The sequence below is a fragment of the Balearica regulorum genome, chromosome 3 (genome assembly GCF_011004875.1).
Source record: "Balearica regulorum gibbericeps isolate bBalReg1 chromosome 3, bBalReg1.pri, whole genome shotgun sequence".
Classification (NCBI taxonomy): domain Eukaryota; kingdom Metazoa; phylum Chordata; class Aves; order Gruiformes; family Gruidae; genus Balearica; species Balearica regulorum.
Genome location: NC_046186.1, coordinates 958,558 through 986,346, shown reverse-complemented (window position 1 = coordinate 986,346; position 27,789 = coordinate 958,558). Strand labels below are relative to the sequence as shown.

At 51.7% G+C, this 27,789-nt stretch overlaps 1 protein-coding gene across 1 annotated transcript; it reads left to right on the top strand.

The window, feature by feature from the left end:
• The first annotated feature begins 93 nt into the window (after positions 1–93).
• On the top strand, positions 94–27,643 carry HADHA (hydroxyacyl-CoA dehydrogenase trifunctional multienzyme complex subunit alpha). The gene is made up of 20 exons (XM_075750257.1): positions 94–240; positions 4,593–4,634; positions 4,723–4,793; positions 5,514–5,647; positions 6,870–7,008; positions 8,019–8,138; positions 8,223–8,325; positions 11,641–11,763; positions 12,434–12,552; positions 13,402–13,458; positions 17,051–17,160; positions 17,448–17,582; positions 18,228–18,399; positions 19,126–19,212; positions 22,106–22,246; positions 23,527–23,595; positions 23,974–24,169; positions 25,050–25,164; positions 25,756–25,901; positions 27,036–27,643. Exons 1-20 carry the CDS (start codon positions 153–155, stop codon positions 27,179–27,181), a joined length of 2,313 nt encoding a protein of 770 aa, XP_075606372.1. The 5' UTR covers positions 94–152; the 3' UTR covers positions 27,182–27,643.
• Positions 27,644–27,789: the final 146 nt, after the last annotated feature.

Below are 27,789 nucleotides of genomic sequence, written 5' to 3'. Positions count from 1 at the left end.
TAATGCGGAGAGGAGCGAAGGAGGCGGGAAGCGGCGGCGGCGGAAAAAACAGGCAGCGCCGCGGATAGCCTCAGGTGGGGAGAGGCGGGCGGGGACGGAGTGACCAAGCCCCCGGGCGGCCTCTCCCTCATTCGACCTCGCGCGCAGCAAAGATGGCGGCCGCGGTACGCGCTATCGGCAGCCTGGGGCGCTTCACGGCCGCCGCCAAGTACGGCCCGTCCCGCCGGCCGCCGCCCGCGGGTGAGACGGGGCCTCCGGGGCGGCGGTTGCTGCCTCCCGCGCCGGGGAAGGGAGGAGGGAATGGGCGCGGTCTCTCGGGGTTGGGTGGGGGATCCTCGCCTGAGCGCTCGCCCCGGGGAGGAGGGGGGTGTGAGCCCACGCGTGAGGGGAGCGCTGCGGCGGGGCCGTGAGGGGCAGCGGGCGGTGTGTCCACGCGTGGGGGTGTTGCTGGGGGGGGGGGGGTGTCACCGGGCGGTGTAGGCTCGGGGGTACGTGTCAGCGTGGGGGCTGTGAGGAACGGGGGGGTTACCGGGGAAGGGTCTCTGAGGAACCGGGCCGTTCCCGGTGTGCGTGTCCCCGGCGGAGCTGTGGGGTGGGGGCTGCCGCCGTGGCGGTGTCCCCGCGTGTGTACGTGTTCTGTGCGAGGGTCTTGTCCCCACGGCCTGCGAGCCGCACGCGTGGATCCCTGGCACGTCCCTAACACCCCCACACACCCCCCAAGGTTTCCTCAGGGCAGGGGTCTGTCCCTCCGTGTGCGTGGGGATGTGTGTGCCCCCACGGCGGGAGATGCTCCCACGCCAGTCCCTGGGGCAGACTGGCCTTCGTGTGCCCGGCCGCGGTCCCAGTGTCCTTGCACGCAGGCACGCTTTGGGGATCCGTGTGTGGCTCTGGGGGGTCCCTGTGACCCTGCACTGGGGAGGAGCCCCTCTGGGCAGGAGTCTCCTCAGCAGGTGAGGAGAGGGTGTCCTTGTGTCCTTACACACGTGCGTGTCCCTGATGCCTGGTGTGCGTGCCTGGGGGGAGAGGGTGTCCCTGTGTCCTTGGATGTCTGGATCCTGGGGCCACCCTCCAAGCACACAGGGGTGTCTGTGGGATGGGGGTGTCCCCACATCCCTGCGTGGGTGGGGAGAATCCCCCAGGCGTGTTTCCATCTTCAGGAGCCCCACGACCCACCTTCGTTTTGGCATGCAGGCGGCTCAGCCGTTGCCTCATGCTCCCTTGTGATCTGTCGAGCCAGGCAGCGTTCACAGCGCTGGGTCGTGGTGATTCCTCGCAGAGCTGCCAAAGGAAGGAATCACCAGGTGCCCCTCGGAAGGCCCGGAGGGCTCAGAGCCATTGGAAACCGGTTCTTATTTCTGCACTTTGAAGGGTCTCAGGGTCTGGTATCAACGTCGAGCTGAAATCTAGCAGCGTTTTTGTTTAAACCTAATACCTGTCTTACATGCAGTGTTGGAGGGAGTTTGTACGTGAGCTGGTTGCTCCAGGAGGAGGGCGCTGCGATTTATAGCAAGCAGAACTGTGGTAACTCCAGCTCAGGTGTCGCTGGTTGGACTTCTTGTTATAACCAGCAATATTCTTCATCACAAACAGGCCTGGAGCCACTGTGAGGATCCTATCACTCACCGTAATTAATAGCGTTGTTAAATTGGATGCAGCCCTCGTCAGGGCAGGCCAAAAAGCACGCACAAGGCAGCAAGCGGGCAGGAGACAGGGTGAGCTCGAGAGCTGGCCGTACCTGCTGAGCCACATGCCATGTGTTAGCAGGTTCCCAGAGGGGATAAGAAAGCTCGGTTTGTCAAAAGTTTCTCGTCTCGCAGTTCGGCGCTCAGTGCCATTGGCTCGCAGGTACGGGCTGAAAGCGTGGGCAGTCCTGAGCTTCGGCTGGCTCGCTCTGCTGGTGCTTGGCTTGGTCCAGGACGGCAAGAAGGCTTTTCTCCTGAACCATCCATGGACGCTGTTCCCACTTCAAGTGGCATGCCACATCTGGGTGAGTGGAAGGGCGGGAAGGGGAAGTGCTGGACAGGGAAACAGCTGAGGAAATGACAGAGTAAAGAGAAAGTGGGAAGAAACAAGTCGCAGCTGGACTGTGCTAAAGGGGCGTTCTCCACTCTCTGCTGTATCCAAGTTCTCGGCGAAGTCCTGAGAGCAACAGCGTGAAGTGTTGGTGTTCCCATCTCTAGACAGCCTTTTAATTGGAGTGAGTGAAATAATGAAAATGGAATTGCTATTCAAGGCTTTTAATTCTAGAGTGAACGTTAATGAAATGGCAGAAGCATGCATCTGGCCTGCTACTGCTGCTTTCAGCGTTTTGAAGGAGGATTTTTCTGGCTCTGATCTTGGCAAGTTACCGCTGTACTGCTGAATGAATCACTGCCTAAAGCAGATGTGCCGTGGCTGTGACCAAGTAAATCTGCTTTGAGCTTTAGACTTGGAAGATGTTTTCCAAAAGCATCTGGGCTCTAAAATAAAATACTGTCAGGCTAAAGAAACCTCACTCAAATACTAAGCAGCTGCTACTCTAATGACAGTTCCTTTCCCAAAAGGCTTTATAGTAAAATGTAGTGAGATTTGTTCAGTCGTGCCCTTGATGTATTTTTTTTTCCCCTATTTCATATCTTTCGTTTTGCTAGAACTGAAAGGCAAAGTGGAACTCAAGGTTTAAGGCTTTCATGGAAGCAGGCTGTTTGGGAACTGATGTGAAGGAGGAAAGCATGTTGGAGGAAAGCATTAATCCATTCACTTTTTGTTTTGAATTGTGACTGCGTGGGGTGTGTGCGATGTAGTTTTTACCACGTAGTCAGTGCATTGCTCTTGGTAAGTGCTGGAGAGTGGTGGCTGCTTACTTTCCCACGGCCCAGCCGTAGCAGACGCCTGACTGAGGGTGTGGAAGGGAAACATTCTCACTTGCCTTGCAGCTGGGATTTGTTTGGTCTGGTTCTCCTTGCTGCTGTGCCTAGCCACGTGCAGCAGTCCGGGGTAGAAGTGAATTAATTCAGTAAGATAGTTCCGTCCTTGCATTCTTTTTAAAGTAGTGTGGCGGCGTGGCTTTTAGCCGGGTAAAATACTGCTTTTAAAAATGCATCATATTCTGCCAAGGAGCATCTGTCAGCAGAGAAGTTGTTGTGGGAAATGAGCATCAGCACTTAGTGTCAGCAGTACCTGGTTTTACCACACAAAAAGTTTAGCGAAATTAGTGTTAGCTACAGCAATCACAATCTGAGTATTGTCCCAGTCCAAAAACACTTTAAAGTAGCTTTGGAGTGGAAACCAGTCTGCTCTCTGTTTATAAACTGGTATCGTGGGCACATGACACACACATGCATGCACAAACCCATCTGCCGGGACAGCCTGCCGCTGAATTCCCATCCCCGCGTTGTCACACCGTGTCTCCTGGGCTCAGGGAATGGAGCGCAAAGGTCAGTCCCTGCTGCCAGCACCGGAGACAAAGTGGAAAGAGGGCCAAAGTGCAGCAGAGCTCCAGCCCTGAGCCCGTGTCACGGGGCTGCGGGGAGGGGGAAGCACCTGCTGGTGAGGTGCAGGCTGAATTTGTTCTCCCTGTACTACATTTTCTGCTGCCTTGGTGCTGGGAATGGGAATGTTTCATCCCTGAACGTTTTAGGAGCGTTGAGCAGTAAACCCCCCCCACAACGGCTGTGTCCCAGCTGGTGGATGTGCCTATGGTGCTTAAGAAGTAACGCTTTTACTAGGTTTCAGACTTAAAGCAGCTTTGGCGGGGATTCAGCCTAGGTCTGCGTTAGAGGATCCTCTCGGTCAAGATCAAGGTCACCTGAATAGAACTGAGATTCATTGGTGTAGAGGGATCTTCAGGCCAAATGCAATTTCTCAGCAGAAAAAGGAGATCTGAGATTTCTGAGTCAGAAAAACCAGCGTTTCACTTGTGGACAGAACTTGTACATACTGTGGTCTGAGTTTTCAGAGTGCTTCGAAACAAGGCAAGCTTGTCTAGGTGCTTCCATGTGTAATTAGTAGAGATGGATCGAGTGTTTTGTTGCTAGATGGAGGCGAGAATAAATATTTTGTGTGCTCTTGTGGCTCGCCAGATGTACAGCCTGTCACCCGTGAAGTAATACTTGGGGTGGCACCATTCACTGGCACAAAAGTGTGTTTTTACAGAAATATTTCTAGGGCAGTTATGTTTGATTTGTGGAGAAGTTAACTTGCAGGCTTGAAAGTCTCTCAAGTGTGGCGAGATCTCTGGTTTAGCGTATAAAGAAATGTTGAAGTGTGCATAGTAAATGCAAAACACCCCTGTGTGCCACCCGCTTCATCTCTTGTCAGCTCTTTGGGAAGAAGGCTTGGATTTTTTTTTTTTTTTTTTTTTTTTTTGCCCTCAGTTTGGCATTGCTGGTATTGGAAGCTGCAGCATGGAATCTGTGCTGTGAAGGTCACTTCAATAGTGTGGAGTCTGCTGAACCCTGGTGGTGGCACAGGTCAAGCCTTAAGAGGAGGAACTGGCTTTTCCAAAACGCTGTACTTGGCAGATGAGGGGAGATGGGAGGATGCCCTAATAAAGGAGAGTTAAGCAGAGACTACTGAGAATTCCTTTAACGTCTGCAACGTCTTTTCCTTAGGTTATGCCTGCCGTAACATCTCCACCTCCACCGCTCTTCAGAGTAAGTGTAAAGCTTTTCTCTGCGAGTTCATTTTCTTTCTTAAAGTCCACTGAGAATAAGCTGATAACGTGTTTCTGTTTGTTTCCAGCTAGAACCCACGTTAGCTGTGATATCAAAGGAGATGTCGCTGTTGTACGCTTCAACACCCCAAATTCAAAGGTACTGTTTCAGCTGGCATATCAGTGGGAATGGCAAGAATAGCAGTCATACGGAGAAGGCATTGAAAATGCTAATTTAAGACTAAAACTTCCGTAATCTGCAGTGTTTCAAAGTTGTGAACAAAGTAGAAATAGGAGAACAAGCATTTAGGTGTTTAAGACATCTGAAAATGCCTCGTGGAAATATTTTATATGTATTAAACTAACTTGTCTCTCTCACTGGCACAAGATATGGCTAAATCTTACTAAGCTGTTGGATTCAAGGTGGTTAAGGGGAGTGTCCATTGGATAGAAAAAACAGCTTAGAAGCTCATAAAATCTGTGTTTGAGGTCACAAACCCACTATTGGTGAGGTTAAGGAAGAAATTATTATTAATAGCTTACTTGATGACCTGCTGCAGGGTTTCCTCTTGGAGTTATTTTCTTGCTGTATTATGACACAGGATGAACTAACTTTTATAGCAAATCTGGGCTCAAATTGAGCGCCCCAGAAGTGTTATAGTTGTGCCAAGCAGTGGTCTGGCTGCTGGGTAAATTCCTGGATGGTCTAGTCCCTCCTTCTGGCTTGGAAAATCCACTCGGACCTACCATTGGCTTTGGCTTTTTGGTGTCAGTCTGTCTTCTATGCAAGTTTTCTGATGATAGAGTCAGTACTTAATCAGAGGTTAAACTCCACTGCCTCCTAGGCTCCCTATTTACAAGGCTTATTTGCTGCTTTCAGGTGAACACTCTATCCAGACAATTGAACTCTGAGTTTACTGATGTAATGAATGAGATTTGGGCCAATGAAGCTGTCAAAAGTGCCGTCCTCATCTCTTCAAAGCCAGGCTCTTTCATCGCTGGAGCAGATATCGAGTAAGTACAGGGGCCTGAGAAGTTACACTGATGGAACTTTCTCTCAAGTCCAGCGGTCCAGTGCGCTGTGAAGTCCGAGCAGTTTGTCACTGACATCTCCCCAGGGGTGAGGCAGAGGCTGGGAATGAAATCTGCGTGCACGGGAGGCCTAACTTGCTCAAACGAAGTTAGGTCCTTGATAAAGAGGAACACGACAAGTCTTCAGACCCCATTTGGCTGTCACACTTGGTCACTCCTTCCTGCGCGCTGGGGTGCAGCCAAGCAAACCCTTCCTGGCACCAGGGAGAGCGTTGTCCTCTGGTCTGGGACATGACAAGAGCAGATAATTTACATGCAGGACTTTGTTTAAGCTAGGTTTGAGTGCCAGGCAGTTTGCCAGCGTGGCCCCTTGATTAGGCAGAATTTGGCTCTCAGCCACGTGGAGCATCTGAGCAGCCTCCCAGGCGATTCAGTGGGGAGTAACTTGTGCAGGGTGTGGGATGACCCGTGTGGGTGCTCCCACTGGGACCTGGAGTGCCATTGGCTCCTAGTCCTGACATTGGGCAGGACAGAAGCGTTGATTAAAGACGTTAAAAGCCAGAAAGCTCTGAGGAAAGAAGGTGACCCTTCAAAACCTTGTTACCTTTCTGGCTGGCCTTATTCAGGGGGCAAAGAGTTGATAGATGTTGTGGTGGAAGGAGGCAGTACGAGAGCTGGTAAGCAGAACGAAAGGACAGGCTGTGTTTAAGAGTTAGTGTCTGCTGGTCTCAACACTATGAGCCTCCTGAATTTCGCCTGCCCGGCAAACGCTGCTCGCCTCCATGCGAATAATTGGCACAGGGAGTCTCTAATTGGCGGAGTGCAACATCAGGGCCCTGGCCATCTGCTCATTTAAAAAGTGATCCTGGGCTTTCCCCTCCACCCTTCCTGGCAAGCGCTTTGAGGCTTCCTATGGCCCTTCCTCCTCTCCCCCAAAGGCTTTCACAGCTCTGACACAAGGAAACTCATTCACTGCCTGCAGGCGCAGCCCAGTGTCAGCATGCAGTGACTTAACCCGCTGAATTTAGTAGTCTTCCTGTGTTGTCTGTTAATCTAAGACTGGGGGACTAAATAGCTCTTGCCTGTCTGTCAGTCACTGGAGCTTTGTGGGAAAAGGGGAACAAACTCCTTGAACCGCTCTCCTTTTACTGCTGTTTTCTCAGTGTTTTTTCCAATTCTGATCGGCCTTTCTGCCTCACTGCAGCATGATTGAAGCCTGCAAGACTTCTCAGGAAGTGACTCAGCTCTCTCAGGAAGGACAGAAGATGCTAGAAAAAATTGAGCAGTCTCCAAAGCCTGTAGTCGCTGCCATCAGTGGCTCCTGCCTGGGAGGAGGACTGGAGGTATCGAACAAGTCTGGGTCTGACAGGCAGCAGTGGGAGTTGATAGCGCTGGTTCTCTAAACTATCCGAATGATGCCTGCGGGACTGCTGAGTGTCAGAGGGATTTGAGACCTGACGTGGGTTCGTTACATCCATTCAAATGAGTTTGTGGCGAGTTAATGGCTTGGTTGTGCTTCAGGGCTCTGCCATGCTAATTTTTCCGCTTCTGGTGAAAGACAGCTGATCAAATATGAATCAGTGTGGGCCAGGCTAATATTTAGATGAGAGCGTCCCAGGGAAAACCGGCTGTTTCCGGCAGGCATTGGATCTGGATAAATGCTGCTGGCAGAGTCCAGACTGGAAATTGCTGCTTTGCAGCTGAACTGTGTCTCGTATCCCAGCAACTTCTGTTCTTTTAAAGGTTGTTGTGAGAGGGATGAGTGTGGGGAACCCGGCCAGGCTCCACCCTGGCCTGCATACTCTGCTCCGTTGCTTGCCGCTTCAGCCGGGTGCAATATTTGCTTCATAATCTCCACTTAGGATTTTGTCAACTGAAAGACTCTGTGGTAACTCCTGGAGCAAAGTTGTTACTAAACCAGAATAACCTTGTAAAAATGGAGTCTCTTCGGTTGCTTGCTGATTCCTCAAGCAGTTGCAGCTTGTTAGAAGCGCTGTGGTGACAGATCTAGACCTGGTGATCCAGGGATAAACCAAGTATCATGGCAGATCTGTAAATGGGACCATGCTGTCAGTGTAGTGGATGAATTTAGCCCTTGATGGTCTAGATGCGATTTAAAACCAGCTCGGATTGGTAGTTTCACGTTCATGTCATAGCTGCTTGCTATCATCTGCCCTGCCTGCGCTTTTCTTGCTGGAAGAAGCCATCAGTTGAGCCCAGAGGGAGTTTGGGGAACTGGGGTGGGGTCAAGAAGAAAGCTGAGGCAGTGTGCAGAGACGACCTTTGTTATGGATGCCCAGTTCTTCTGCGGTCTTGCACAGGGAAACCTTTCATTTTCTCTTCCTTTTTTAAGGTTGCCATTGCCTGTCACTACAGAATAGCGACAAAGGACAAGAAAACGATCTTGGGAACACCTGAAGTGTTACTGGGCCTCCTGCCAGGGGCAGGGGGTACTCAGAGGCTACCAAAGATGGTAAGTGAGAGAAAAACTGTACTCGACAGCCCCTTCTGCTGCATGGCGTGCTCCTGTTCTGAAGTCCCCTTTCTGCCCTTCCAGGTGGGACTGCCTGCTGCCTTTGATATGATGCTGACCGGAAGGAACATCCGTGCTGACAGAGCAAAGAAGATGGGTCTGGTTGACCAGCTGGTGGACCCGCTAGGTCAGACATGATGCCTCTCAGTTTCTTGATCTGCTGCCTGTCCTTACCTCTCCACCTTACTGGAATGAGTGGAGAAGCCATTGATGCAGCCAAGTCTAGTGGGGGTAGAGCATATGGACTGCTAAGTCCTTACGGTGCTGTACAGTCTCCATTCCCACTTTAGAAGCATGTGCACGGGGACCTTGAAATGTCAGGCTGCTGCTGAAGCTAAGTGAAGAGGGAAAGGTTAGTGTAGAGGGCAGGCCTGCTGGCACTCTCGCATGAGCTAATTATACAGATAAGAACCTGCATTCCTCATTTATCATGTCAGAGGGACAGGTTGCAACCCATAACGAAAGGAGAATAGGTGACCGATGTCTACATTCATGCAGCCTGCAGGTGTTAATCTCTGTGACAAGGTCTTGAGAAGAAGCCAACCCCCACAGCTTGGGCACTCTGAATTGCCAAGTGGCTTTCAGTTGGATGCAGAAATTCCTTGCAAACTGCAGATCAAATTGGACTTCCAAATGCTGAGTGGGCTAGTGAATGATTTCTTCTGCTGTTCCTTCACTGGGGAAGGGTTCATGGAGGGTGACTCCATGGAGAGACAAACCCTCCACAGCCTCCTGTGAGAGGTCTGAGCAGCTGCAGCCAGGAGTTAGAATGGAAACCACTGTGCCAGTTGGTACTGCCACACAGTTGTAGTGTGCAGAGCACGCTTCCCCAGGCAGAGCGTGGCCAGACTACCCTGGTGGCCCCTAGCTCCTGAATTCAAAGAAAATAAACAAAAAGTGCTGCTCCCTCACCTGAGAAATGCAAGGGAAGCCCCTGTGTCTGGTCTGTCTTGCGTGCCAGCGTTCAGCTGGATGAGACGTCCTTAGCGTTATTCTCGCTTATAAAACAACCAGTGAGACCCAGGCTTGAGTTAAAATTGCCTGAATGAACTTTACCACTGTCCGCTTGCTTAAATGTGAATTGGCTTTTAAGAGCCAGCAAATGTGGCTTTTTATACCAATGATTACACTGGCTAGCTTAAAGGAAACCTGAACTTTCTGAAGAGCTGTTTGGAATCCTAGCTCAGACCAGATAAGCACGTAGGAGGAACACAAAAAACCAAACTATCTGCAAGCATTAGAGGCATTCCTCATTCATTCAAATAGCAGCCAGCCCCAGAAGGCTTTCTGCTGAGTATTCTCATGTTCATTCTAATGTCTTGGGGAAAGCAGTTTTAACTGGGGTGATGCTTTAACTCATGATAGAAAGCTTTGAAGGAGAGAGTCAGCATTAATCAGGAGGCTATTTCATGGGGTGCAATCTATTCCCCTTCAGCAGGGAGCTCTACAGCATTCTCTTGTTGTATTTACTACTGAGCCCAGATATAATTCTGGCCTGTGCCGTTCAGATGTGAGTCAACAGCTTGGAGCTCCTGGGTTAGGACACTACAAAGTGCTGAGAGGTGACCGCAAGTAAAGTAAACGTACGTGGGTTTGACCATCTTGCCTGAATAGTTCTTATAGCTCAGACTTACAAATAACCAGCTCTCTTCTTCAGCTGTAGTATCAAAGTCCAGCGTTTGTTGGTGTTGAAGACCCAAGCTAATGGAAAGGGGAAATCAGGTATTCACATTTTGTAGCGCATCAGGTCACTAAAGCTTAAGATCTCGGACATGTTGCCTTAAAGTGGTGGGAAGAGAATTTGGAAGCTGGTGAGGTTTGAGCTCTGAAATCCTAAAAGCTCTCAAATTTCCAATAAATTCTCTAAAATCCACTGGGCGGTGCTGAAATGCAGATCATGCGTTAGCTCTGGGTTCAGTTTGCTGAGCTGCCTGTAAGATGAAAAATGTTGTTTTGTTTGGACTGTTTTCCTCTGGAATGGCTCTGACATACTGCCAGGGTACGAGTGTTACTTCTTAACTGTGAGCTTTCATGATCTGGTCAAAATGTGCGTGGTCCTTTATTTGCTTCTTGCTGAGAGAGCCTCCAGCAGGCAGCAGCATTTGGGGTCTGCTGCTCTCAAGTCTTTATGAGAAGAGAGGTGAAACCTTAAAGTTGAAGACCTCTGCTTTTGGTGGAGGGCAAGAGTAGTGGGAGGTGGAGGAGGAGGGGGTTTCTGTTTTGTTCTTTTAAGTGTGTCCCGAGTCAGTCTGTTGTGGTGTTTGCTTAGATCTGAAGGCTCAGTGCAATGTCTGGTGTGGTCGGAGCAGCTTATAGTGAAGGTTAATGGGCTTACAGAGTTGTAACCTCCTCAGGTTTGTTCTGTAGGTCAGAGGCAGCCCAAGGCTGCGGGCTCCCTGTGGTGACTCTGTGCAGGATCATCAGGGATTGCTCTTTCATTAACGACTCATTATATTGGCCTCCAGCAGCTTGACACGACTGCCTTTTCAGCCCTGGGCTCTATCCTCCCGTGCTGCAATACAAGTCCTGTGCAACCCACCCTCAGATTGCTAAAACTCAGTTTGTGGTGGCTTGCTTCATTGTTTGTGGGACAGCTCTAAGTTAGCACGGATGGGCCGGGAGATGGATGGTGCGTAGCCTGGCTAGGGGTTATGGTGTGTGGCACCAGCTAAAGCAAGCGAGAGATTTCCTGCACCTGAGATCAAAGGTGGAGGCTTCACTGGACATCAGCTCCAGCGCAGGTAACTTTCAGGGGCACAGTGCTTTGTAACTGTTGTCTGTGTGTTGGCACAAGTTGGTTGTGCAGACTTACTGTACCACGTAAGGAAGCAGAGGTGCAACAAGAGGGAGGGGAGGCGGAGCACTTACGTTCCGTTGAGATACGGGGATGCCGGCAGTTATGCAAAGTAAAAGGTTGAGGAATAAAGAGTACAATTTGCAAAAAGATGGTCAGGTGCTGGAATGGGGGTCCAGAGAGGTGATGGGACGTCCGTCCTTGGAGGTGTTCAGAGACTGGCAGAATGTGTCCCTGAGCAACCTGATCTGATTCCAGAGCTGGATTTAACTTTGAACTTGACCCCACTTTGAGCAGCGGGTCAGACCAGCTGGCATCCCATGTCCCCTTCGAACCAAAGGTGTTCCATGCTGTCCTGCAAGTAGTGTTTATGTTTGAGTGGCATACTGCTGTCTGCTTCATCGGGAGCTGGCGCTTTGGCATTTCTCTGTAATGCCGTGGATATTAAATGCCTCAGGGCCTTCTCATAGTTGCCTGTTGAGCTTTTCCATCATTGTTCCTAATCAAGAAAAGTCAAACGGGGGGAATAGAGTGGTAGCAATTCAAAGGAACATCATGTTGCTGTCTCGTCCTTGCTTCTCTGTATCATCATCATCCATCAGTGATAACTGCTGCTGCATTTCCTCAAGACTTCTTTTTTATTCACAGGGCCAGGTGTGAAAACTCCAGAAGCACGAACAATTGAGTACTTGGAGGAGGTAGCAATTGGCTTTGCCAGAGGACTAGCCAACAGGACTGTGTCTACCAAAAGATCGAAGGGGCTAATGCAGAGTAAGTCCATGGGCACCATGGCCAAATCCCAAGGGACTGTAGTGAGTATAATCCAGCTGTGCTTCTCAGGGAGATGTTCCTGCTCCTACTTAATTCCATTTGCAAAACAAAGTTATTTCATGTTGTAATTGTCTCTTGAGCCGGGTGGGTTGGTAGAGAAAACATTGCTGTGCAGATCTGATCTTCAAGTGGTGTTGCCAGAGCTGCATGTGGTGGCTCCTGAAGGGAGCCAGGCCTCGGGGAGAGAGCTGCAGTTACCTCCAGAGGACTATCCATCTTCAAAGTTTTAGTAGCAAGTGTTGTACCAAGCTTGTGTAATCAAGCGGGAAGAGGCACATGAGTCTGCTCTGTACTAATCCTCTTCAGCAGCACCCTCATGCAGTTGGCAGAGCCCAAAAATGATGACATTTCTGTGCGAGTCCTACTCCACAGAGCTCAGTCTGCCACCAGCTGTATTAGGAGGATACTTCAGCCCTAAATGAGACTTGTCTGTGGAACGAGCCACAGAAACCCTTCTGAGCAGACCATGTACCTGTGGCTGAGTTTTGGGTGCGCGCTTCTATTGCAGATATGCAACGTGCACATCTGTACTCTAACTTTCAGGCTGATCTTTTACGGGCTGATTGTGCGTATAGCACTGCGCTGAGACATGTTCTGTCCCATCTTGCAGAGATAACAGACTATGCTATGGCTATTCCCTTTGTGAGGCAGCAAGTCTACAAGACGGTGGAAAGCAAAGTTCAGAAGCAAACCAAAGGACTCTACCCTGCTCCGCTAAAGATCATTGAGGTAACTCCCTCTTGCAGGGCCTAAGGCACTGCAGTGAAGGTGGATCTGTGGGGTAGCAGGGCGACAGGAAGGTGGTTCCTTCCTCCAAGTGAAGCTGTACACCCTGATCTTCACAGGAGATCAGTCTGGATGAGTGCTAGCTGTGTAGCGTCTCGAGCAAGCATGGTAAAACGCAACTTCCCAGAATGTGATCACCAATTTGTGTGGTACTGGTACCAGTAAGGGGAAGGCTTAGCTGGAATTCTTTGTCCATGAAACTTCCAGCTGCAGTTTGTCCAGTTTTCCTATACAGTTTCTAAAGAAATGAGTTAACTCGTTTGAAGCCAGGAAAATACAAATTGCTGTTTTCATAGCACTAACCCCACAGTACTGTAAAAGTTAGTCCCCTGAGTAACACAGGCATTGTATTACTTACAGACATTGTCTGTGGTTGAATCCTTATTTTAAAATGACTTTTTACTATTTAAGTTGTTGTCAAGACTTGTCTAAAACCTGTGAATGCCCCCCTCTGACTCTGAGAGCGATGACATTACAGGAGCACAGTCCTACTGAAAACAATTCCTGAAACCACAGGGTATGTGTTTAAAAAAAAAAAAAAAAAAAAAAAAATTAACCCGATGGAAAACTCCTTGCCATCATAGCTATTCTGTGCTAGAAGGACAAGGTGATTCATCGCTTTGCTTTGAACAGCATGGACAGGACCCAGAGAGCCTGAAGTGTCCCGTGAATATTGGGGAGAGTACACTGATGAAAACAGGAGGTGCAGCTAAACAAGTAATCTCATTAAAGCATAGCTGGTGGCAGATGTGACTTAACAGCAGTGTATCTTTATTGTTCCCCTTTGACTAGGTTGTAAAGACTGGTCTTGATCAGGGGCGTGATGCTGGATACCTCACTGAATCCCAGGTAAGGAGATTAGATCCCTGGTAATAATCAGTAAGTTGTGGAGTTGGGGGGATTTGTGTTTAACCACGCACGGAGGATAATATTCGCCACAGGCTGCTCAGAATGGTGTCTTGCTCCTTGCCCCTTCTTCTGGCAGGGAGGCTGTGAAAAAGGCCTGTCTTGAACTTCAGCGGAGCTCTTTGTCAAGGTTGTTCATCTGTGAAAACAGTTCACGCCTCTTCTCATGCCTGTCTGTTAGCTTTTTGAGTGGGGAATAACCAGACGGAGTTCACCGATCCAGGTCTCCCACACCAGGACTTTGATTTCTCTGTGTGTCTGAGCACTGTTTGCTTTTTGTGATTGTCACTGGGATAGGTGACCTGGAGGTGTGGGTGTAGTGCTCTGTCCCATTGGTGTTTCCAGGCAATTTGGTGCAAACAAGTAATTTCTTCCAAGAATTAACTTCCATTTTTACCAGTGTTCTATTGACTGTCACCTTTTTTCACCATCATCTTTGTTCAGGGCGTTGATTCTCTGTTACTGTTGGTTTGCTGTTTGTCCTGTTTCCTGGTCCAGATACTTTGTGCTGGTCCTTTTTCATCCACTGATAGCTTTGGGTACTTCTGAAAATGAGGTGGTTTTTTCAGTAGTGGTTTCTCACCCAGAACAGGGCTTCTCTCTCCATATCACTTGGTCAAACTCACCTGTGTAGTAGCCACTCCAGTCAGCATACTGGCTCGTACTGGCTGTCCAGGGGGACCTCAACAGACCAGAGAACTGGGCAGACAGGAACCTCGTGAAGTTCAGCAAAGGGAAATGCCAAGCACTGCTCCTGGGCAGAAATAATGCCATGCTGGGGGCCAGTTGGCTGAGAGAGTCCAGCGAAGGGCTACAAGGATGATTGAAGGCCTGGAACATCTGGCACAGGAGGAGAGGCTGGGAGACCTGGAGCTGTTCAGCCTGGAGAAGAGAAGGCTCAGGGGATCTTACAAATATGTCTAAATACCTGGTAGGAAGCTAGAGAAAGCATAGCTACACTTCTCTCAGTGGTATCCAGGGGCAGAATAAAAAGTAATGGGCAGAAACTGAAATGGGAAATTCCACTTAAATATGCAAAACAACTTTTTTACCATAAAGGTGATTGAATGCTGGAACAGGTTGCCTGCAGAGGTTGTGGAGTCTCCCTCGGTGGCGATACTCAAAACTCAACCAGGCGCAGCCCTAAGTGGCCCGCTCTGGTTGATCCTGCTTTGAGCAGTGGGGTGGGACAGGACAGTCTCCACAGGTCTCTTCCAACCTCAGCTATTCAGTGGATCTGTGATCCTGTGAAATCAGCCTCTATTTCCTCCTTCCTTTCCCTTCAGTTCTTTGGTTTCCTGGCACATCAGCTGAGTTTAGCACCGATAATGGCTGTTAAGGGTAGTCAAGTTTTTTGCATTTTAAGGCCCAGAAGACTTCACCTCTTGTTCTGCTTGCTGCTTTTCCCCTTCATAGGTCCAGCCAGTGGTGAGGCTGAGCAGACATTGCAGCGGTGTGGGTACACACACACATGTGTGTTCACAGAGTACACACGGCCTGGCTGCACAGACAGCGCAGTGCCTCCACTGGTGACACCCACGTACACGCAAACTGCTCGCAGGCGTGTCCAGTGATTGATGCTGATCAGAACTGAAGTTCACATGTGGCAAAAAGCATGCATGTGTGCACACGCACGCCCTTAGTAGCTGGCTGTAGATGTTTCATCTGTCCATTAGCTGGCCGCAGGGCCCAGTCTGGCCGGTTGCTGGCCCATGGACCTCATGTCCTAGATGCTGTCCAGTCCCACTTGAGGTTTTCTAGTGCCACACACAGGGAAATAGGGATGGAGTTTAATATGGAGGTAGGACGGACTGGGCAGGTGCAGGGCTCTGGCAGACACGTTTACTGACTGGCAGCTTGCCTGTGTGCCACCCTTTTATTCCCCCCACACTGTCTCCACTTTCCTATGCTCATTCACCCTCAGCCATCTTGATCGTTCCCTTTCTCTGCCCTTGTCTCTGTCTTAATAAACAACCTGCCTGTAATTAGTTTTTCCTCACTGGTCCCAGTTTTTCTATATCTGTACTCAAATTTGTTATTTCTGATACTGAAGACGTAATTCTGGCTGTGCAGACTATCACTGGTGTGGTTACCTGACTCCCCAGAAGAACCATAACACTCCCATCTGATTATCTCTGTGTTTGGGTCATCTCTCATGTTGCTGCCCCTTAACCGCTGGTGAAATCCATCCGTCCCCCTCAGTACTCCCTGTAACTTTCACCAGCTTCTCACGCTGCTATCTGTCACATCCCGCAGCCTTTCCTGCCATGCTTAGTAGCTCCTTTTGTTGTCTCCTGGTGAGAAGGTCCTGCTCTGAGATGAAGCTGTCTGCCTCCTCCCACCTTAACAGTGACCTCCTGGGTATACCCCATCTGTTCTGGTTATGCATTCCACCCACGTTTGGTCTGGTGCTGAATAAAAGGCTCGGGATACTCTGTTCCTTGCAGAAAAGAATGAATGTTTTTTCCTGAGAATAGCAGCAGGATGGAGATCTTCCCGGAACCCTCTAAAGAATAATGTGTCAGTGTCGTGTCTTTTTTAATGCCACCCTCTTTTCCCTAGGATAGGAGACTTGCAGATTCTCTTCCAGGCTTTGTGTTTCTGATATTTTAACAAGCCTCTAACTCACAGGACAGTGGTGAAGGAAGATACAGCCTGCTCCAAACTACATTGTGTTGGCGGCTTTCCTTAGCTGACTTGGCTCAGACAACTTTAGTTTGCTGTTGCCCCACGCTGTCTTTTGTCTTCCTGACTGCTTTCCCATTTCATGCTGAGTGCTGGGAGGTTATGCAGCCTTTGATTTTTTTGTTGCTTGTCTCTGAAAATCGTATAAAACTACGGCTGTCAGTGAGAATTGGCCTGTTTAAAGATTTTTCTCAAAGCCTGAGGGCAGGACCCTTCCACCTGGAAGCTGCAGGGGCAATGGCCCCAGCTAGTGCAGGATGCGCTTGGGGGAGAAAGGGTCCTGTGTCAGTGAAATAGAGTCCTGCCACGGGGGAAGCGGCTCCTGCATTGATCTCAGGACCCCGCAGCTGCTAGCCGGCCGAGGCAGCCGGCTGGTTTTTGGCTTACCATCACACCAGTGAACTGCTGGGGAACGTTCCTCCCAAAGCTCTGCTGGGAGGGTGGAAACGAGCTGTGAATGATTTGGTGGACAGGAAGGACATGGGCATGGAAATACTATGGCTGCTCTTGTTCCCTGGCAGAACCTCTGCCCCTCCAGACACGGGTGTTAGAGGTATGCACTCTTGCAGATGCTTTTAATTATATTGCTGATGCAAAAAGACATTGAACAAGCCATTTCTATGATTTCCCACTGCTTTCTGTCAGCCCATATGGGAGGTGGTGGTGCAGAGCAGGCTGTATGTAGCACAGAAGGTGCCTCTGGGCAAAGGATACATATGCCTTGTCCATTCTTCCTCTGTGTGGTTACCCAGGTGGCTGTGCTCTCCCCTTGCTGTGGTTTTGATGCGTGTGTGCTGGGAGATGGCTGTTAAATGCCAAACTCTCTGCTTCCCTCTTCCCTTTCTTCCAGAGCTTTGGCCAACTTGCAGTGACTAAGGAATCCAAGGCGCTAATTGGACTTTACCACGGGCAGGTGCGCTGCAAAAAGAACAAGTTTGGAGCACCGCAACGAGAGGTCAAGTAAGTGTGAGTGTGGGATGCCTGAAGGAGCAGCTGGAGGACCTCTGCTAAAAGGCTCTTGGGACCGAGTGGCCCGGAGTCCTGGAAAGCAGTGCAGCAGAGCAGGGGGATTTCTAGCCTCCAGCAGGCTCATCCTCTGCACCTCACCAGCAAGTGATGTCTTCTTGTGTGACCTCACTAAAAATAGTGCCTGAGTGGACAGGTTCTGTGCAAGTCTGATGGAAACAATGGAAATTCAGCTATTTCTAGCCTTGAATGTGTCCCTCTCCCCGTCCCTTTCTGTGCAGGACCCTGGCGGTGCTGGGAGCAGGGCTCATGGGAGCTGGGATCGCACAGGTTTCAGTGGATAAGGGACTGAAGACCATTCTGAAAGACACGGCACAGCAAGGCTTGGACAGAGGACAGCAGCAGGTCTTCAAGGGGTATGTGAGTAAAAAGGAATTTGCTCGGGATGGGATGTGGCTGTCTTTAGTCAAAATACTCCTCCACTGTCAGGCAGTCAGGAACTCCTGACACCTCTGTTCCTTTGGAGTCGTTACCATCAGATGTCACAGAAATGCTTTCTTTTAAGGTTGCCCTATGCAGTGTGCTGGGATATTGCTACGAAATAGGCCCAGACTATTCAGCCTTAGCTCCTTAGGTAGGTAGACGACCTAACAGATGATGGCTTTAGCTTTTAGATTTAGCAGTAGCTTATAGAGCTAAGGGGGGAGGGAGTAATCCTGGTTGCTTAAAGGCCTGTGTCGGGAGAGACATCAGGTCAGACTTCTGAAAAGCTGGATTTCTTTCTCCTGTCCTCCTGGCTCAGCAGTAACAGTGTTCAGCTATGCATCGTCAGGAATGTCAGCGACTGACCTTCAGACCAGCGCCAGCTGAGTTGTGTGAGCATGGCCCTCCTTTTTCCAGAGGGAAGGAGAGGCCAGTACACAGAGTGACAGTCCTGCTGGATTGGAGACGGTGTTTTGGGTCACAGCTCCTGGAGGGAGGGATGCCCTTGGGGTGGTGGCACACCTCCAGCAGTCTGGGCTGGCCTGCCCAGGAGCTGTGACAGAGCTGTCCTTCCCTAGGCTGAACGGCAAGGTGAAGAAGAAGAGTCTGACATCATTTGAGAGGGACTCCATTCTCAGCAACCTGACGGGCCAGCTGGACTACAAGGGCTTTGAGAAGGCAGACATGGTGATCGAGGCTGTGTTTGAGGACATTAACATCAAGCACAAAGTGCTGAAGGAGGTGGAGGCCGTGAGTATCGGTTCTGAGCAGCTTGTGCTAGGTGTGGCCCCTGTACGGTGGAAACCTGGGGTGTCCTGCCCTGCTGGGCTTGGGTCACACCTCCTTTGTGTTGCCACTTGGTGCTTGCTGCAGGTTAGTTATGTCAGTACGTGGATGAGTGTCAAGGCATCCCTCCTGTTCTCTAAGGATACTCACTGTTCAGTGAGGAGTCAGTTCTTAGCTGAAAGAACGGGGCAGTTCTGACATTGCCTGACTCCTGGGAGCCACTCCAAAAAACCTTCCGTTTGTCTGAGCACAGTGATACAACACTAATGTCCTTTGGCATCTCCACAGCTTACAGTCCTTTACTTACTGTCTCTAGCTTGCTGCCACAGCTCTCCTCTGTTCAAGAGCACACTTGGGGAGATAACTGTATGGTGAAGGATCTGGCCTGTGGACCTTTCTGAAGTCCCTCCCTGCAGCGTCTGATGTGGTTGCAGTGGTCTGGAAGAACGGGGGCTCTGAGACTGATATTGCAGACCTGGGGAGAACTCAGGGGAAGTCAGATCTGGCTGACTTGGGCTGCTGCTTTGGAATTAGTTTCTAATGCTGTCTGCCCTGCCAGGGGAGGTCAGGTTTGCCTTTTTGCTAGGGTTACCAGGCACTGGGACTGTTCTCTCAGGGCTCTGCGTGTCACGCTCCGGATCTGACTCCAGAGCCTGTGCATTGACACTGTCTCTTCCACCCCCGTCACAGGTGATCCCTGCTCACTGTATCTTCGCCAGTAACACATCAGCTCTCCCGATCAGCCAAATTGCTGCTGTTAGCAAGAGGCCAGAGAAGGTGAGTACCCAGCGCCACGTGCCTGCTGTGAGTCTCTGCTGAGCTGCCGGTTAGCATAAAACCGGCTTTGCTGTGGGTGAGCGCTGGGATCTTCCGCTTCCTCCTCAGAACATGAAACAGCTCATCTTCTGCCTCCAGTGCGAGCTTTGAACAAAGAGCTTGTGGCCCTTGGAACAGGTAGGAAGGGGATGAAGGTGGACTCGCCCCAAGCATGATGTTAGCGAGGCAGGGAGGTTAGTGCACTTCAGGAAACGTTAATGCACATGAGGGCAGAGAAGCTACGAAGGGCTCAAGCTAAAAGAAAATTCCAGCCAGGAAGACTTCAGTCATTTTGATAACTGACTAGATGTAGGAGTGACTTGCCATGATGGGAAGATGCCTTCTCAGGGAGAAGGCACTAACCCAGCAGCAAAAAGGGAAGAAAAGTCAATGGGTGGAAGCTGAACTCAGAGGTGCTGAAACTGAAGCCTTGGTCAGCCATGGTATCAGCTCCTGAGGGGTGGTGGGGTTTCTCTCTGGCTCCAAACAATCCACGTTAATAGCATACGAAGTGCAGCATAGCTTGTGGCAGAGGTTTGGAGCAGAGGGCTTCTTCATCCCTTTGCTTGAAGTCTAAACAGCGTATAAAGTAGCTGCATCCTCATCCCTCAGCCCAGGCAAGCACAGCTGAATAGGAACACTGCTTCACGTGGAGCAGCCTGCCCTGAGGGACGTGCTCGGTGGAGTTACCACCTGAGGGGTGTGAGTGTGCTGGATTGGAGGGAATCAGCTGTGCACTGGTTTTCTTTGCTGTCTGTGACTGCTGAAGGTAGCTGTGATACCTGCCAGCGTGTGCCTGGCAGATCTGACACAGGCCCTACAGGAGACCAGACATGACACTGCGGTGTCTGAAGTAGCGTTGAGGGACCTGCGTGACCAGGTAGAGTCACCTCCTGAGGGCTAGGCATCGGTCTGGGGCGGTCTTGATAGAAAAAGGGGGAAACACTTCTCCCTCATTTGCCTACCTGGGGCTGCAGAAAATGCAGGGAAGAGTGAGTCGTTCCCCTGTGAGACAATCCCATCTCCCTCTCCCAAACAGGTGGGATGGGGAGGCAGTAGCAGCTTGGGCAGAAGGAGAGGAGAACTCTGGAGATCAGTTGTGAAAAGTGTTACACAAAGGCAAAAGCACAGGTCCCCTTGGCTGGTTCCCTGAACACCTACAAGGGTCTTAAGCCTGCCCAGGGCAGTGCACGGCCTCTGCTGCTTGTCTTCCCGCAGAAGTTCTGCGGACATCCGCAAAGGTCATAGAGGAACGACATGTGTCCCAACTGTCACGGGTTCCTGTGACCTTCGTGAGCCTCTTCTGGTTTCCCATCGGACCAGAGTTGCATCGGAAATGCAAACCGAGTCTTATTTGTTCATACTTGCAAATAACATCCTCTTGGTGAATAAATTGCCTGTGTAATGACTCTTTATGGGGAAACTAATAGGAAATGAGTTAACTAATTAGTGTATTTTCTTTAATTAGTTTTGCAGTCTGCAGCTTGCCTGCAAGGAAGGTGCCTCCGACTTACACAAATCTTAGCGCCAAGCGTAGCTAACAGGAGGCATGAAGGTGACACTGATTACATGGTTGTGTTAAGAAAGTGAGCCACGCAGCCGAATAATCTCCACTTAAATGCTGTTCCCACAGAAAGGCTGCATGTACCTCTGTAATTAGTTTCTGGAAACATGCCTTCTCGGCCTGAAATTCACTTCATCACCAAAAAAACCCAAACCAAAGCATTCACAAGCAGAACAGGGGGAGCGTGCTCAACATCTGTCTCTGTGACGGCTGTTCCGCTCTCAAAGGCCAGAAGCAGCACCGGCCAGGCGTGGGGCTGCCCCGCCAGCTCAGATGGGACCTGCAGATCACGCAACGCCTGTAACTCCCCTGGGGCCTGAGCTTGGCTAAGGCTCCCCGACAGGTTTTGCTGCCAGACTGTTAACAGGTTGTCGTGGTTTTACCCCAGCTGGCAGCTGAGTACCATGCAGCCGCTCATTCACTCCCCCCCATCGGGATGGGGGAGAGAATTGGAAGAGTTAAAGTGAGAAAACTCGTGGGTTGAGATAAAGACAGTTTAATAGGGAAAGCAAAAGCCGCGCGCACAAGCAAAGCAAAGCAAGGAATTCATTCACCACTGCCCATGGGCAGGCAGGTGTTCAGCCATCCCCAGGAAAGCAGGGCTCCATCACGCGTAATGGTTACTTGGGAAGACAAACGCCATTGCTCCGAATGCCACTGCCCCCCCCCCTCTCTTCCCCCAAGCTCCTTATAAACTGAGCATGACGTCATATAGTGTGGAATATCCCTTTGGTCAGTTTGGGTCACCTGTCCTGTCTGTGTCTCCTCCCAACTTCTTGTCCACCCCCAGCCATCCCGCTGGCAGGGCAGTGCAAGAAGCAGAAAAGGCCTTGGCCCCGTGTAAACACTGCTCAACACTAAGTCCATAGAACAAAAACATCTCTATATTATCAATGCTGTCTCCAGCACAAATCCAAAACGTATCCCCACACTAGCTACTATGAAGAAGATCAATCCTCTCAGCTGAAACCAGGACACAGGTACAGAGGGAGCTGAGCAGCACTCTTGGTCCTGTAAGCATTGTACCTAAATCCTCACTGAGGCAAGAGCTCTGAGCGTGTGCTGCGTCCTTGGGAAAGCCCAGGAGGGAAAGGGAGTTGGAGAGTGCTCCCGTCAGAGGAATACAGTGCAGTGTGCGGCTGAACGGGTGGTGCGCTGTGGTGGTGGGTCCTGCAGCGCATACTGGGCTGTTTCCCTCTGCGCTTGGGCACTTGGCTTGCCCGGCACATTACTCTGGGAGCCAAAGCCTGTCTTAAACCTGCTTAACCCTGAGCTCTTCCTTCTGCCTAGGTGATCGGGATGCACTACTTCTCCCCTGTTGACAAAATGCAGCTGCTGGAAATCATCACCACAGACAAAACGTCCCAGGACACGGCCGCTTCTGCTGTTGCTGTTGGCCTCAAACAGGGCAAGGTCGTCATCGTGGTAAAGGTGAGGGAACGCCGTACAAAATACAAGCTGGGATCATAAAGAAAAGGGCACGCTTGTGCACTGAGAGGAGGCTGAAACATGGCCGTGAATACACGGGCATTAGCTACTTGTGCTGAGAAGTAGAAGTGGAGGTTAGAAGGCAGTAGGTGCTCAGGTGATCTCTCAGACGTCCTTTGGAGCAGGCATGAATGGCCAGAAAGCACAGGAACAGTGATGGCCAGCACGAGGAGCTGGCAGTCCTGTTCCACGCAACTTCCAGAAGACTGAAATGTGGACTGGCATCCAAGATGGAGCGGAGTCTGGACAGGACTTTCGCCACCTCTTCTCCCCAGCAAACAGCAAGGATGGAGGGGCCTGTGAGCAGTAACCCTCCTCTTCCTGGTCTTAAATCTTGGGTGAGGGGGTAGAAATATACGTGCTAGTGTATGGCAAGAGCCATACCAAGCAGAGGGAGAAGACTGAGCACAGCGAGGCAGGTTAGAACAAACTGTTGTGATCTGTAGGGAGGAGGCAGCAGAGCCTCAGAAAAGGCATGGGCTGTGAGTGGTCTGTTAGGCTGATGGCTGCTGTTGAACACACAGCCCTCCAAACAGAGCTGGGCTCGTGCTCCATGGTAGGAAGCATCAGCGACGCCGTTTCAGCTGTGTGGGAGGTTCAGCCAGAGGCTCAGGGCAGTTGGAGTGTATTTTTGGATTGGTCTTTTCACTGATGCGTGAGGTTGCTGGCAGTGCTGAGCAGGTCTCTCCTGTGGTGCTGGGAAAACTGGCTTGTCCAAAAGTGCTCACGGCGTCTGAAGGCCAGTGGAGATACAGTGCTGCTCCTCTAACCCTCATCCCACAGCAGAGGCTTCCCTGAATGGCAGCTTGCAGCTAATCTGTTGCTTTCCCAACTTTGTGAGCAATATCAGAGGCGAGACGTCCAGTTTATGCCTGTTTCGCTTGTGTTGATCACCCTTTCCCCAAATCGGCCTTTTGGGCTTGGTGAAGCAAGATGACTTCTGCAGCCTGCCTATTTTCAGTAAAAACTATTTTCAGTACAGACATTCTGATGGGAACTTCCAGGGCGTTAAGTTCATGGAATTCTTCAAACACTGTTGAGCCCTACAGGAAAAAAAACCTATTCTAGCAGGCGATAACATGCTGTTAGAAGTGGAGTTCAGCATGTTTGCCCTCCGCATCAGTGCCTGAACCGCAGCCTGGGTTGTGAGATGCAGTTCTTGTGCTGCCAAGAGAGGTCATGTTCCTGCAGCTGGTACTCACCTGCCAACTCCTCTTTCCTAGGATGGGCCTGGCTTCTACACCACCAGGTGCCTGGGGCCGATGCTGGCAGAAGTGGTCCGAGTTCTCCAGGTGGGTATCCCGGCGGCTACCGAGCGTCTGCCAAATAAGTCGTATAAACTCCGCTTCTTCCTTGCCCCCCGTCAGGGTGACCCCAGCCCAGGCCAAGAAGGGACGTGGTGCCCATGGTGGTCCTCAGCCTGCTCTTGGCTGAGCCGTGGGCTGATGAGACCCGGTGCAGGCAGTGATGAGGCTCTTTCCTCCCCATGCGGCACCAGGGCAGAGTCAGGAGTGACTCAGGCACGATGACACTGCTCCTGTCTGTAATCAAACAGCTAATGGGGCTGGTCGTGGTCTGCGACCCCAGATGAGCAGCAGCTTTCTGCCCCCACACTGGGTTTCCAGGACCCTCACCCAGAGACATCATTGCTTCCCTTTATGTTCCTGCAGGAGGGCATCGACCCAAAGAAAGTAGATGCCATCTCTACAGCCTTTGGCTTTCCCGTGGGTGCTGCCACACTGATCGACGAGGTGGGTGTGGATGTGGCCACGCACGTGGCCGAGGACCTCGGCAAGGCCTTTGGCGAGCGCTTTGGAGGAGGCAACGTTGAGCTGTTCAAGCTCATGGTTGAAAAAGGCTTCTTAGGTGAGACACTAGGCTGTTTTAATCCAACGCGTTTCCCTTTTGTTCAAGGAAAAGCACTAGCATCCATCAGCCTCCTCTTCCTCGGATGAGAACAGTCCTGGGAATGGGTCAGGAATCCCTCCCAGCTGTACCCGGGGTGGACCTTTGGCTGCAGCCAGACCTTCCTTTGCAGAAATGGCAGCAGCAGGTAAAGATGCTGCCTGGAGCAACAGCAGCAGGCAAGATCTCATGAACCTCTGTCTGGCCTGCTCGTTAAACCTGCACAAGTGCTCCAGGACACGGGGAGCAAGTGGCTGGAAATAAATGTGCTCAAATGAAACAAGCCCTGAGCTGAGGTTTAGAAGCTCTATACAAGGAAAAATTCTGTGTGGTAGAAGCTGCACCCCGGTGGTGCTGGGTGCCAGGGGCAGCTGTGCCTCTGAGCACGCCGGGATGGAGCAGCGTCCATCAGTGGGGCCTGCACTTGGGCCGTGACAGCTCTCACCCTCCAACGGCCCTTGCTGTGCCCAGGCCCCTGGCAGTGAGGGTCACTCGGGAGATCTTGTCATCTCTGTCCCTTGCTCCCAAGGACTGTGTTTCCTTTGCTGTAGCCACAGAAATGGCGGTGGTGTTTGACTGTCTGCTGAACCTAGTGAAGGTGTTAGGGCCTGGCACAACGGCAGCGTCTTGCCACGGAGCCAGCTGGACGTGGGTCCCCTTCCCTCTGTCCCTGGTGAGGCAGCAAAGGGGCTCGCTCTGGGGTGCAGGGAAGCTGCCTGTGCCGGCAAGATCTGTCTGTGCTAACAAGCAGAAACGGGAGTAACAGGAAGGTCAGAGGCGAAGGTGTCACTTGCAGACGGGACGCGTGGCAGGATGTGACTGTCTCTTTTATCCCCGGCAGGTCGCAAGGCAGGGAAAGGCTTTTACATTTACCAGGAAGGGGTGAAGAACAGGAACGTGAATTCTGGCATGGATGAGATCTTGGCACGGTTCAAAGTGCCAGCCAGACCTGAAGTGTAAGTAGCTGCGCACGGAGCGGTGGTGCGGGCTGGCTCTCACCCCTGCCCAGCTCCTTCTCCTGCCTCTGAGCAGCGGCACGAGGGCTGTGCCGGGCAGCGCCGGAGGACGTTGCTGATCAGAGTCACTCCAGATGGCATTTGGCTGTTCCCAGCTGGCGTGTAGTGGGGAGGCTGTTGGCTCTGGAGAGCCTGAGCTAGCAGGAATGGGGCATCCTTGAATTTATCAGCATTTACTTGGGCACCTCTGCAGAAAGGTTTTCAGTGGTGGGGCTTGCCAGCGCAGGCGGGTTGGTGCAGCCCCTGCTGTGACCTTCCTGGCATCAGACCTGTGTGCAGCCTGGCACCGAAACATCTCCTGGCGTAGTTCCCATCTGGCCTGATCGAGCCTCTGCCGTTCTTATGTTCCTGCTTCAGGACACGTCCCAGAACTTAGTCCTTACCCTCATGCGGATAGGGACGCTTTCAGTGAGGAACCAGTCTCTCCCCTACCCCAGGCGTGGCTCTGTCCCCCATCTGTGCTGGCTTCACGTGCTCCTCTGTCCAGCTGCAGTGTTACCTGCACAGCCCTCACAGAGTCTTTCCTTGCAGCTGCACCGATGAGGACATCCAGATGCGCTTGGTGACGAGGTTTGTGAACGAGGCAGTCATGTGCCTGCAGGAAGGGATCCTCAGCAACCCCGTGGAGGGAGATATTGGTGCTGTGTTCGGCTTGGGCTTCCCGCCATGCCTGGGAGGTAGGTGGCTTCAGCTGGGCTTTTGGCTGGACTGCATGACTTGGCTTGAAAACTTCATAGCGGGCTCGCCTAGTGGGCTCTAGCTAGCCACAAGAGGGGAGTCAACCATCAAGGCCAGGTTTGAACTGCAGTCTGACAAGCCTGAGTGTCCTTCTCCCACATAAAGCCTGAGCCAGAGGTTGTTCCGGCATTCCCACCCCACGAGAGGTGGCAGTGAGCCTGAGAGCTGCTGTGAGATGTTTCTGCCAGGACCCAGTGGAGTTTCTCTGCTGCACAGCTGTTTCACAGAGCTGTGGCTGGTGAGGATCAGGGTGCTCTCACCAGGCCATGTGCTCTGTCTTCGGGTTTGAATAAGGTGGCAGAGCCACTCTGGGCCCAGCCTCATCAGCGCTTCCGTGGTAACTCCAAAGGAAGAGCTCTTACCATGCCTGATAGTCACGGCGGTGTAGGTGGATTGGGAGATTTGTAAAGGCCCTACATTTTTAAGATATCCCTGGCTTGCTTTTGTGCAGCCGTATGGCACTTGGTGAAAAATGAAGCTCTGGTATCTCGTGTCTTGCCACTGGTACGTGCCTGGGTGGGCAGGAAGGTGTCTTGCAGCACTTCTGGAAACCCGGTCTCACACTGCACACAGAATTGAGGAAAGACCCACCGTTGCCCTCGTGCTCGCACGTGGCACAGCTAAGGCTGGACTGATAGCCTCAGCCATGGTGCACAGCGCTTTTCAGGCCAAGGCAAAGCTCTCCTGGACCTGCCTGCAAGCTGCCTGGGTGGCTGTGGCCTGGGCAGCGGGTGAGGCAGGAGCTCAGGTCTGGGTCACAGCTAAAGGACAGTAAGGGCTCTTGGGCATGAGGTGGTGGTTCTGCCCGGTACCTACCACTTTCCCTCCTTGAGGCAAGCTCAGACTAGAGGAGCAGTCCCAAATATCTGCACCCCAGCTTGTCTCCAGCAGCCCAGTCTGTTCCCTGTTGCCTGCCTCCACGGAGCGGAGGTGAAGTCCTGCATGGCCCTGCCCCCAGACTGGAGATCACTTCTGGGGAAGGGTGGGCTGGCCAAATCCAGTGCTCTCACCTTTCCAGGCACCTTGGTGCTTCTCCCTTCCTTGCCACAACTGTGTGTCTCTGTCCCCGGCAGGTCCCTTCAGGTACGCAGACTCGTATGGAGCCAAGCAGCTGGTGGACAAGCTGCGGAAGTATGAGGCCGTCTACGGCAGCCAGTTCACGCCGTGCCAGCTGCTGCTGGACTACGCCAACAACCCAAGCAAGAAATTCCACCAGTGAGCGTGAGCCGATGCCGCCTGCCCGTGACGCACCGACAGCTCGAGCGGGGGCCGCCGGCTCTCCAGCGACACCCCATTCTCTGTAGGTTAATCTGCAACGCGCCCGGGGGAGGCAGGGAAGGAAGGAGAGGGGCAGCGGCTTGCCTCGGGGCTTCTCGTCATTTCAAGTGCCTTATCAGCTACTGTGTGTTGGGCACATCCGTCCCGTGCCAGCGTGGGCCTGCTGGCTCCGTGCTGGGAGAGAGGATTTCTCCTGCCTTCACCTCCGTGCTCCCACTCTGGCAGGCAGCATCCAGCACACGGCTGGCACTGAGGCCTTGCCTTTCCATAAACCTCCAACAAAATAAATCCCCATCTCCTGGGTTTGGACTCCACGCCTGCTTCTCCCGTCTCCCTGGGGCAGCAGCCTCTCGGCACCAAGGAAGGGAACCGCTCGAGTTGGAAATAAAGCGTTCAGGCAATCCTCTGGGGTCCTCTCTGTGCTCTGCTGCGAGACCCACAAAGGAGCTGCCGGCAGTTGCTGGAGGGTGGGGAAAGGCAGGGGATGGCGGCAGTGCAGAACAAAGACCGGCTCTGTCACCTCTGCCATCAATCAGGGACTGTGAGGAG

Bases quoted from the DNA above. Each gene is read 5' to 3' on its own strand.
- HADHA (XM_075750257.1), top strand. From the start codon at position 153: ATGGCGGCCGCGGTACGCGCTATCGGCAGCCTGGGGCGCTTCACGGCC. The intron at 4,635-4,722 runs GTAAGTGTAAAG...GTTTGTTTCCAG, and splicing joins CACCTCCACCGCTCTTCAGA to CTAGAACCCACGTTAGCTGT. The intron at 17,583-18,227 runs GTATGTGAGTAA...GTCCTTCCCTAG, and splicing joins CAGCAGCAGGTCTTCAAGGG to GCTGAACGGCAAGGTGAAGA.